The sequence below is a fragment of the Phaenicophaeus curvirostris genome, chromosome 11 (genome assembly GCF_032191515.1).
Source record: "Phaenicophaeus curvirostris isolate KB17595 chromosome 11, BPBGC_Pcur_1.0, whole genome shotgun sequence".
Lineage (NCBI taxonomy): Eukaryota > Metazoa > Chordata > Aves > Cuculiformes > Cuculidae > Phaenicophaeus > Phaenicophaeus curvirostris.
Window position 1 is genome coordinate 8,855,732 of NC_091402.1, and position 12,463 is coordinate 8,868,194.

The window sequence follows — 12,463 nt, forward strand, 5'->3', positions numbered from 1 at the left end:
AAACAGGCTGAAGGGGAGCTGCCTTCTTCAAGTGATGAAGTCTCCATCTCTGATTTGGTGGTGAGGATTTTGCTGTGCCGACATCCTCAGTTTTGAACACATTTGCTTAGAAGCTGCATTGAGGAGCAAACAGGTAAGAGGTCCTCCCTAAGCTGATTTCTCTCAAAACAATGAAGGTGTCTTGACCAGAGCAAAGGGGACAAACACGACCTCAGGCCCAGGGCTGCCACTACAGCTCTCCAGCTGTTGCAAACCTGAGAACAGGATGGACCAGCTGTAATTATCATCACATACTGCCATACAATAACACTCTGAGGAAGGCTCTGCACCAAACAAAAAGAACCCAAAGAGTTATCAGGAGAACCCCTACCAAAAAATCAAAGAAGAGAGACAAGGAGGTAAAGGGACTACCCTGAGGCCACACAGCAGCTCAGTAGCAGAGGGAGGATTTGAAACAAAGGATCCTAAACACCAGATCAGTCTTTGTACAACAGACTAAGGCAACACAAGTGACAGTCTCTTGGACAATTCCCTCTGAGCCTGGAATTATTTCTGTCATAATATAACGTTATTTGCCATCTAGTTCTCCAATTGGTCATTGCTATAATGTAATCCAGCCCTTGGCTTGACACTAATCCATATAGTGATACGTGTCCCTCAGACAGGATACGTATCCTGCTCACTCAGGCAATATTTGGATTTTATAACCATCCTTCTGCCCCCCGAGGCTGGCAGACAGGGGTCTCTGTTTTAGCACTGCTTTAACAGCAAGGTCAGATTTCAAAAATAGATGGGGGAAAACTGCTGCAAGAAGATTCATTTATAATGCCTGCATTTGCTGGGGTAATTTAAACACAGACTTCAGGGAGCAGGCAGGGGGCCCTGGGAGTCAGAGCAGCAAGTGCTCTGATGGCTGTGCTGAAGATGGAAAGTTTTCCTAGATTTATCCCAAGTGGGAACAAGGTCACTAGCATGAGGTTAAATAGATGCATGTAATTCAGATAATGGAATCTGAGTCTTCCACATTTTAGATGTAAATAAGTTTAAACAGACTAGGGTACAGCTCCAGGGAGGGGATGAAACTGCTATTTTTCAATTAGAGTTTGTATAGAGACCAATCATTTTAACAAGTGAGACAGATTCAGCCCCTCATGTAGCTCTTAAGAAGCCCACTGGCTTATCAAAACACTGCATTTGGTTCCGTGGATTCAGGTGGTGGCTTTTGTCATACCAACAAACATCAGAATAATAAAAGATTGTAGCAGGTGTACAAACCAGGTGGCAATTACTGTAGAGCAGGAATAGGTCAATATCTCAGCAGCTAAAGACCTGTCTTCAGTGCCCGTGGGCAGAATTTAGCCCCTGACTTACGAATGCGATAAAAATCACTAGCTTGATCATGAATAGAGCAGTGAACCCTCATTAGGCACAGCAACAACACTAGAATTTACTGTCATAAAGATACAAGTCTGCAATCCTGATGAAAACACAGATCAAGAATGTTGATAGTCAGATGACTATTAACTGTGCTAAACAGATCTTTACACTGTAAACTTGGATTAAAAAAATAAGCAACAGACAGGAACTTAACTCCTTAGAGCCACAGCATGCTCAAACCACACGTAAACTCCAGAGGTTAAAGACTGACAACAAAAACTTTTCACCTGAAGATGTGAGATACCAACCCACCTCTTCCCTCAAACCAACCCCTTTAAAATACATATTAATCAAAAACATCCCCAAATACACTCATATGACTGAATAGCCTCCAGACAGCCACAATATTGAATATGATTACCTACGATTACTAAAAGGTGATTAAAAAAAGCTGAGAGAACCGAGGGTGCAATTAGGCAGAGGGAAAGGAAGGACCAAAACATTTATAAAGAGGTGTTCAAACTGAGTGAGGCAATTAGCGGGGTGTGGACCCAGCACAAGTGAAGAAAGCTATGTCAGTACCCGCACCCATGACCTTACCCAGCATCACTGCCACTTCCTACAAAGGATCCAAGTATCCGCATGGTGTGTCCCCGCAGCCAGGGGATGCAGAAGGTCCCTGCAGCACAGAAAGCTTAGCAGCTTTTCAACGTTTAAGGCTTCTTTAGGAGCAGAGACTGCAGCAAGGCAGCCTGAACTCCTGGGATGGGTTGGGGATGGGTTGTTGGCCACAAGCTGTTACATGACACAAGTTGAGCAGCCCAGGAGGAACTAGGTCAGGCAAATTCAGCAAGTTGCTCTGTCGGTGTGGCTGTTCTGGGTAATTACACCACGGAGGCCAACAAAGGCAGCAAACAGAATAACCCTCCAACTTTAAAGTGTCTGTCCTCAATACCAGCATTCACACCTACATCTCAATCCTGGTGGTGTCACCTACTGTTCACGCTGCCTGCCCTATGATACACCAGACTCCCAATCTCCATCCTGCTTCCTTCTATATTGAAATCTCTGAACTTTGCTAAGCACCTCAACTGAGACCCTCTTCCCAAAGACAGAAGCCCTGGGCCAAGAAAAAGCACAACAGAGCAAGTGTCCACCTCCAGCACATTAAGAAGGAAAAATAAAGCACTAAACTAGCAGCAGATACAGATTTTGAGCCATTATAGGAGCAAACTAAAGACAGGTTCTTCTCACGGCACTTCAGACTTGCACTTGTTCTGTACCTACCCCACAGGGGAGCACAACCTGGACAGCTCAGGAGGCCTCACAGATGCTTCACAGCATTTTGAAGGTCTGTGACATCTTTCATTTCATGCAGAGCCCCACAGTCCTTCCTACTCACATAAGAAAGCACACGACCCCGAGACCAAACACAGCTCGGTGCACATGCAGCAGCCACCATAAATCTCCCCTGGCAGGACTGGCTGCTTCCCACTTCAGCAGTTCAGGCCAACCCAGCAAAAAAAAAAAAAAAAGCTTAAAGTGCCTCGTGGTGTGCAAAAGCTTCAGGTTTCTCTGTTACACCCTTTATTTTGCTGTCTCGGCCAGCCTCCCTCATCCAACTCCCTTGTTTGTTTTCTGTGGCTCAGCCAATGCTTAGATGAAACTCCAGGGACAGCAGCAGTTACTCCAAGACTTGTCTACATAGTTCAGTGCAGCAAGAACACATTTAGTGCTGTTTTTTTGCATTAATATAAAGAGTAAAAGGAGAGAATGGGGGAAGGGCATAAAGCTTTCTCTGTTTGCAAGCCAGGTATATGGTAAGTGCCATTAGACTTAACGCATAATGACAACCTTTCACTTTCCTACTGTACCACCCCAGTAAGACACCCAACACACACCCAGAAGAGAACCGGCTGAGCTGTCACAGCCGTCTTTACCCTGTGGCCAGGAGATCAAAGGTGCAAAATTCTCCATTGCAATTAACACCGGTTAGACCCAAGAGGAGGTGACAGCATCAAGAGGTGTAAGGTATAAAACTTTGGCTGCAAACCAACTAAGCCTTCAAATGCAATGGGCCAGCCCAGCTGAGACAGCCTATACCTCCACCTGCATGAAGCTCAGCAGGTCCCTGGGGCACCATCACCCTTTACAGCAGGCAGTCTTAGACCAACTTCAACTGCTCTCAGAGTTGCTGCGTGGAATCCCTTGACTATACCCACACCGTGGCCAGGTGCCTCCCCAAGCCACCAGCACAGCTCCATGTGAGATCTCATGGGGCAACAAGAAGGGAGGCCCCGCAGAGACCTGCCAGCTTACATCAGCATAGAGGTCCTGCCTCCTCCTCCTGTCACATTATGTTTACAGGCATTTCCATGCTCCATCCTTCTGACCTGCTGACACACTGCTGGGGGATTTGGCCAGAGAGGTAGCTGCCAGCACCCATGAGCAACAACAGTCCTGAAGACACAGAAGTTCCGCTGGTCCTGCTGAGCCTCATCCCAGATGACATGCTGTCTTTGGGAGCAGAGCAGCAAATACAGGCAACGGTTAGAGCATAGTTTAACAGCCTTGGCTAGGATCAGACTACAACATTACGAGGCTGCATGGGAATGATCCCCTCTCCCTAGAGATGAGGGAAAATTAGGAAATATGTGTTATAAAGCTTTCGAGAGCTCTCTGATATATGGCCACTTCACTCTCCACAAACTGGAAGCCAGCCAGGCTTTATGTTCACAGAAGGGGTCCGTTTCAACAGCTCTTCTTGGTAAGCACTAGTCTTCTGGCAGCCAGGTGCTCACAAGCATTGCTATTCATGAAGCTAGCACTGTTAGAGACTCCTCTAAAAACTTCCATTTCCTTTAACTTTTTTCTTTTTCTTTCTTTACAGCAATTCTTACAAGTCCCTAAGAAAAATGGGAAATTAAATAAATAACCCCCCCAACACCCAAATATAGAGAAGAAAAGGGGAGCACAGCCAATTTAACCAAGATCATAGATTATAGAACATATTTTAAGGACTGGCTAAGAGTCAACTGTGCGGCTGCAGAGCTATATGGAAGTTAGCTCTAATGCAGAATAAACTTTACAGTGCTTCACAAGCCAAGTAGGGTGTTATTTTTCCAAACTTGGCTCTTTTGAATGAAGAAAAGACTAATTTATCTTTTCAAACTTATCAACATGTGCATGACCAGTTCTGACCCACCCCCTTAAAAGTATCCCAGCTATGGTCATGGGCTGTGCAATAACACAGTGAACACGGTACAAAGCTCCCCTATCCCTGTGCAAACACATCAATGCCAAGATACCCATTTCACCTGAAACCAAGTGCTAGGCTTACACTCATTTAAATTCCAGCCGAGCAGTAGATTTGAGAGATCACTATAAATCTAAGTCTAGCTTCTTAGTTAGTGACAGGAGAGAAAGCTTTTAAATTGAAGTTGTCACCACTGAAGGTTTTTAGGCAGTAGTTCTCAAAGCATTGGAAAAGAGACACAGGTAGGAAAACAAAGCTCAGGCATACACAAAGCATCCTTCCAGCCACTGTATTCTCTCAAAACACACATGGATAAATAAGCTTGTAACTAAGTCACTGGGAGGCCCTTCCATGGACCTGCAAGTCTAAGTTTTACCAGCTCCCTCCCACCTCTTGCTCCGTGGCCCAAGCTGTTCCTGGCAGTGGTTTCAGCTTCTCCCAGATCCAACCCACCCAAAGAACGTAGACACTGGAGAGCAGGAGCCAGGCAGCTGGCTGGACCACAAAGGACTAAGATGGTCTGGGAATCACAGCATCAGACCAGGGGGAAAAATGGGCAGCTCGACATGAAAGGAGAGTAGGGCGAGAGCGCTGGCAGCATTTGTTATATGGGCTGGAGGCCAAGGTTATGCACGCACCAGTGGTGAGGAAACAGAAAATGTTGCATCCAGTTTATATGTAAGGAAACGTGGGGAGGGCAAGGCCAGCAAACAGCAAATGGGTTGTGTTGGCAAGTCCAGTAGAGAGGGGAAGTTTATTCTCCAGGTGTGTAAAGCAATACATTGTGCAGAAGGAAGATGCCGGTGCAGTGGGTTAAGGCAGGGGTGCAGTGGAAAGGAGCAACCATGGACACTTCACCCTTGGAGCACAGTGATTCTTTGCTCCAGGTGCAGAACTGAACTGCTGCTAAAACACGATGTGCAAAAGTAAAAGTGAGGCCTTAGCTCTCCTATGCTTGGGGCAAAGGAGTCTCCTCTGGCTCCCCAGCTGCTCGCAAGGGCTCAGGGCAAGGCAGAGGGGCACTGCAGAGAGAATGCCACAGGCTATAGAGGATGCACAAGTCTGCTGCATGGCAGCAAAGGTCCAAGTAGCACAAAAGGGCTTTCACTGTATAAAAGAGCACAGAGGTGGGGGAGTGGGCAGAGAGAATAAAGAAATACATTTTTGGCAGCAGAGATTTTATTGTCTATCTTGTCTTTTCCTTGCCAAAATAACTACATAGATTGCAAAATGCACAAGCCCCAGATTCCTCCAACCCCTGGAAGGGGAAACTTGTACCAAATATGCAGAAAAGAGCAGAGAGATTTACAGGAAGGAATGTGTAGTTGAAAGGTGAGGAAGAGCAGCATGGCTGTGCACTACAGAGCACCAAGCCAGCCTTGACCCTTTTCAGAACTGTTACACAGGGGTTTATTCCATTATTTATTATTCATAGAATCACCAGGTTGGAAAAGACCCACTGGATCATCGAGTCCAACCATTCTTATCAAATACTAAACCATACTCCTCAGCACCTCATCCACCCATCCCTTAAACACCTCCAGGGAAGGTGACTCAACCACCTCCCTGGGCAGCCTGTTCCAGTGCCCAATGACCCTTTCTGTGAACAATTTTTTCCTAATGTTCAGCCTAAAGCTCCCCTGGTGGAGCTTGACACCATTCCCTCTTGTCCTGTCCCCTGTCACTTGGGAGAAGCGGACAGCACCCTCCTCTCAGAATCTCCATTTAGGTAGTTTTAGAGAGCAATGAGGTCTCCCCTCAGCCTCCTCTTCTCCAGGCTAAACGACCCCAGAATCCATATTTTGTGATGTTAAATAATTAATATATTTAATGTACTCTATTATTTATTCTGAACTTTTATCCAGCTGGAAGGAAAAATTCTCTGGAGTCATCTGGGAAAAGACAGCCAACACACGCTGCCGGACTTCATTAAGGAGATACGATGCTCTTTCACTAGATACAGCCACTTAACAGGATTTCACACATAGGGTTGCTCGCAGATCTCTCAAAGAATACTGTAAATCCATTTCTGATGCAGCTTCTGAACGTCAGAAGCTACGGACAAATCCCCACAGGGGTGACTGGCACTAAGCTTTGCCAATGCACCAGCTGTATTTGCCCACGCTTTTGGCTGCCTCTCACGGTTGCATCCTATGCGCTGGCCAGAGAACCAAGACACACCATCTTGCATGCAGGGCAACATCACCCTCTCACCCTCTGTTCAGGAAACTGTTTTCCTTTAAGGCACACAAACCATGGAAGCATGAGTACCCACACACTGCTGTGTGGTCAATGCATGCCAGTGCTCAGGAATGTGTAAAAGACAAATACACACTCTTTCAATCATCAAGGCTCTGTACCACTCTGGATTTGGGCTCTTCCGTGCACCATGTCCCCCGTGGGGAAAAACCTACTGTGAAAGCTTTGGAAATAGCTTTGTGAAAGCCAAAACCATGACTGGCTTAGCAATCGATAAGCAATCTTATCCATGTAGGTCTGCTCACACCCCAGTATTGCAGCATTTATCCTCTGAGACACATTCCTGTCCCACACACAGCAGAAGGTTCACACAAAGATTGAGGTCAGGGTATGGCCCCAGCTGAGCATCCTCCAGCACATCTCACGCGTTGAGGAGCACCCCAGGCACAGATGCTGGGCGTAGGGTGCCGCTTTTTGAGATACTGAGGTTTCTTCACTCCATGAATGCAGCAAGGAAAGGAGAGGGGGAGGAAAAAAAAAAAAAACAAAAAAACCCAAGCTAAGTTGAGGCACGTCTAGCCTCCCGGAGCTGGATTAACGACTGAGAAATGCCAGGGAACATTCCTCACTGTCATCAGTGAGCATCAACCCCTTGCTTCACTGGAGCTGGGGATCTGCTCATATTCAGAGGCAGACACCGCTCATCCTGCAGCCTGTGTCTCCTTCCCCACAGTTCAGTGGAGCTTGGCAGCACCATGGAAGCAGACATGCTGTGCAAGTCCATCTGATGTACCTTTGTGCATCCTCTTGTCCAATTCCCGTGGGCTTAACTATGAGAATTGGTCCCACGTGCACTTCAAGCACTACTTGAAACCTAGTGACTGATTATAGCTTCACCAAGAAGGATAAAATATTTTTAGAGGACCTAAATTTGAAGATTAAAAGCCACAAGACCAGATGCATCTTGAAAGTAAATAAACTGACTTCTGCTGAAGCTGGACCAAGGAGCCACCCAGCACAGAAAGTGCTGCAGGCAGAGCAGAGGCTTTGGGCTTTCCTTACATGTTGAATTGCTTGGTGCTGCCCACAGAGATCCTTCTCTTGGGAGGAGACAATGCACCCATCCCTCCACTGCCCACAGAAACTGGACATGACAGAAAAACCTCTCCGCTTCTGGCAGTTTTGCTTGCAGGAGCAGGGAAGCCAGCACTTCAGGTTGTTGCCAATTAAAGAGTACACTTTGAAAGCCATGGGGGGAAAATAGGAACCAGCCTTCATTCAAACCTCTCCCAGCTCCTGAAGCCCTGAACTTAACTGGATGATGCACAGTCTGCTTATTGCAGCACTCCATGCGTTATCAGCACTTCATTTCAGTAATATGAAGTTCTGCTCCTTGAATAATAATAATAATACTTATCCAGGCCAGAAGTGGCTCCTTATTGGTTTGATGACTTGTGTGTCTATGATCAGCGAGGAAAGGTTTTTTCATGCTTTTCCCCTATGCTTTCTCTGGTGGCTTATACATACACAAACACATATACTTGTATCAAATGTTTTGATCCTGACAGCAGTTATTTCAATAGTAGTGGCATTTTTCACATTCTATCCTAAAACTAGATCCATTTTCCAAAATTTGTGGCTTCTGTTTAAAGTGTTCCAGTTTTCCCTGAAAAGACAATTACAAGTTGCCAAGACCCTCCCTTTAAAATGGCAGATATGTCAAATGGAGATTCACTTCAGCATTTTGTAAAAAAGCCCCAGTTTCCTCCACTATTCCAGAAAGTGATCCTTGAGCAAAGCACAGTCCCAGCTTTGCCATTAACAACTTCCACATCGTGTTTCTGATCCCACCATAAAATAATGAGTATTGGATACTGAATTAGAATCCTCTAAAATATGAAGCATGTTAGAAGATGAAAACTTTGGTCTGCTACACTGAGCACCACCACCAGCTAATGATGCACGATTGTTCTCCAAGAAAAGGTTATAAGAACTGAGTGGCCCTTTTAAACTGATTGAACCACGACTGGAAAAAAGTAAAGCCAGAAGCCCAAGTTTGACATTAACTGGAAAATCCCAGAAACATCAGGCATTGCTAGGGTAAAGTTCATTGAAATGCAGCTGCTATTGCCCCACTGATTACTAGGGGCACACGAAAAGCAGCTGCCACGCTGCCCTTTTTTCAAACCAGGATGCATCTGCAGCAAATCAACTTCATTTTTTTGAGTTTTTAGCTACTATATTGTTAAGTAACTTGAAAAAATATGTTCTAGCACTTCAAACATTTTAAGAAAACTGTGGAAGCTTCTTAACCAGAAAGTTAATATGCACAGTATTTTACTAACTAGCTTTGATTACTACTTTATAGGCTTTATTACTTTATTACTTCACTGAATTAAGGAAAAAAAGTTCACAGAACAGGACTTTTGTTCTTGAGACAAATATGACTTGAGATCAGTACAGAGATGCTCGCCTTGATCATGCAGCGTATAGAAGGATATGCCACTGAGAGAGAGCCTATCTGCAAAGTTATAACCGAGATTTCAAACAACTTAAAAGCTTTTGAGTATTCACGACTCATTCTAGGGCAGTGAGCACACAGCGAGGCTGTGAAAACAAAACTAGGAAACCATCACCATCCTTTATCCATTTGCTTGGAGCATCAGCATTTAAGTGAAGGGGGACAGAAAGCACGCTGAGATTCTAACACTTCAATAAGACCTAGAAATTAGACACAGCTCCTAGTGAGTTGCGGGACTATGTAACGTAATAAATGGGAAATGCACAAAGAACTTGAAAAGAACGCTGGAGCTTACCTGATGCACACAGGACTTGGCATTCAGAAAGAACAGCTCGACCGTAGTTTTGTCCTTGAGAAAGGAAATGCTTTCAATATAGAACCTGAAAAATGAAACAGAACCCCAAACCGTTACTTTCTTGAATAGGTTTTATCTTCCTCCTAAATAATTTCATTTCCTCAGTGTTTTGTTCTCTAGTAATAAAATGGCACAGAAGAAGTATGAGCTACTGCACTTAATATCCTGTCTATTAAGAGGAAACAAGCAGAAAAATCAGGCTTACAGCACCCAGGGAATGACAAACTCCTTGTTCAACAGATCATAGATGTCTGATGACTTTTCATCTCATTTGAAAGCTCTGTCAAATGCTAAAGGAGTGAAGCGCATCCTTCCCATGCAGATAAAGACACAGAAGTGGAAAAAGTAATTCTAAGCAGCGTGTTGCAGGTCGGGAAGCCAGCCCAGCACAGCTATGGGCTGTGAGCCATTAACTGTGCTCCAAGCAAAAAGGACAAGCAAAAAAAAAAAAAAAAAAAGCACATGAACACCTCCATGTCAGCTCTATCTCATTGGGTACATCCACCCTAACAATGACAGGAGCCCCAAATCCAGAGGTCTCCATGGAAGGGCTTCAACTGGCTCAGCCTTGCAGGCACCACAGTGCACAATGCTCACTGCCTTCCTCCAGGGCCTGTCTCCAGCTTCGTCCTTCCCGAGCGCACCACAGGGGCACTACCAGCTAAAGGAATCTCATGGCTGGTTTCTCTGGCCCAGTCAAGGTCAGCAGATGGGTCCCAGTTTGTTACAGAGCTACACCAAGCATCATCTATGCCACTGGCATCCTGCAAAATTGTACATAACCTGTCTGTGTGTTTCTCTGACTCACTTGGGGCACCAAATCAAGCAGTGCTGAGATCTATTACACGGTGTAGAGAAAACAAATCTATAATTGGAGAAGCATGGAACTGCTGACTCAGTTTAAAGAGACAAATTTGTGTGAACACGGTCCTGTCGATCCTCTTGTATCTGGGTCTGACAGCAGGATATCTGCAGTCCTTATGAAGAAGGAATGCATTGGGTCCACCCCTCTCCCACCTAATGCTAGTGAGAAGATACACTTTTGGTCCTGGCCAAGCAAAGACTTGGGCTACCACCACTGCCTGAGCAGTGCAGACCACACCAGGGCTTAATGTCTTATTTTTGATAGCAGAAGGGTTGGATGGTCAACACAGTGCATGCAACCCACTGTTTATCAGAACTAAGCCAACCCCTGTCCCACAGTGCTCCTAAGGCTCCTCACACCCTCAGGCTCTGGCCATTGATCTCTTGGTGTAGATGATTTGCAAGACATTGGAAGAAGCCCACACCAGCAGCACAGAGCGTGTAGTAGGAAGCAGTAAAACTAGCAACTGCTAGCTTTAGAAACATCTTTAGAAACTTGTTAGGAACGTATGCAATATTTATGCTGTGTCTTGAGACAAGCCATACGTTAAATACTAATTGTTTTAATATTTCTCATTCCTACAGCATGTTCCATCAAATTAATTTTAAAGCACTCCCCAGCATGCCTCTGCAGGACAAGGAGATAATTTATCCATTTTACAAGCCAGTCCAAGGTGCAGACTCAAGCCTAGCAGCCTGCCCCAGATAGTTGAAAGGCTATTTATTTTCATGACTCACCTTTCACCAAGATCTGTAGGAACCACAGGTATTTCCACTCTCTCTTTATCACACCCAGTATAATTTTATTTTTTTCCCAATGACTTTGCTAAACGTCACTTTAAATACACTTGAGTGTTTCTCTGCAAAAATGCAGAGCATCAGAGGGCAGGAGCCTCACTCTTCGTCCTTTCCCAACCATTTCCAGAACAGCCCTTGATGGCACAGACCTTCCTTAGCCTTCTAAAGCCTTCCTCCCTCTGCTGCACCAAAAAGGTGATTTTCCTCAACTGACCTCATTTGCACTAGCAGTTTCTTTCAGCTGAGAATCAGACAGAGACAGAAGCAGGATAGCACCCCTGGTTCTGAAAAGAGGTAGTTCCCAGTTACTGCTGGTACAGATCAGGAGACTGTAGTATCTACAGATTTAGGGAGAGGGCACCGAGGTGTTGCCCCCACTCCTGCCAAGTCTGTGTGTTCTATTATTTCCATGGTACAAGCTGCATCATGGTCTTGACACCACAGTACAGACAGGAAACACTGGACCACAGAGATAAGGATGTTCAGGGGATGACAGGCATGTTTGGGAACACCATAAAGTGTATTTTCTGCTTTTATTTTGATGCTGTCAACATCCTTGAAACTAAAAAAAAAAAAAAAAAACCAGCCGCTCCTCGAATCCTGTGTTCAGTTCTGGGCCCCTCACCACAAGAAGGATGTTGAGGCTCTGGAGCGAGTCCAGAGAAGAGCAACAAAGCTGGTGAAGGGGCTGGAGAACAGGCCTTATGAGGAACGGCTGAGAGAGCTGGGGGTGTTTAGCCTGGAGAAGAGGAGGCTGAGGGGAGACCTCATTGCTCTCTACAACTACCTGAAAGGAGGTTGTAGAAAGGAGGGTGCTGGCCTCTTCTCCCAAGTGACAGGGGACAGGACAAGAGGGAATGACCTCAAGCTCTGCCAGGAGAGGTTTAGGCTGGACATTCTTCACAGAAAGGGTCATTAGGCACTGGAACAGGCTGCCCAGGGAGGTGGTTGAGTCACCTTCCCTGGAGGTGTTTAAAGGATGGGTGGATGAGGTGCTAAGGGGAATGGTTTAGTGTTTGATAGGAATGGTTGGACTTTCATAGGAATGATCTGGTGGGTCTCTTCCAACCTGGTTATTCTATGATTCTATGAA

The 12,463-nt window shown here is 45.5% G+C and overlaps 1 protein-coding gene across 5 annotated transcripts in view; it reads right to left on the reverse strand.

Moving 5' to 3' along the window:
- The window catches only part of FRMD4B (FERM domain containing 4B), a 133,103-nt gene that overhangs the window by 46,658 nt on the left and 73,982 nt on the right, over positions 1-12,463 (reverse strand). For all 5 annotated transcript variants that reach the window (XM_069866315.1, XM_069866314.1, XM_069866316.1 and 2 more), the window contains exon 5: positions 9,649-9,733. In XM_069866315.1, the coding sequence (XP_069722416.1) occupies positions 9,649-9,733 (85 nt within the window). The remainder of the gene's footprint in view (positions 1-9,648; positions 9,734-12,463) is intronic.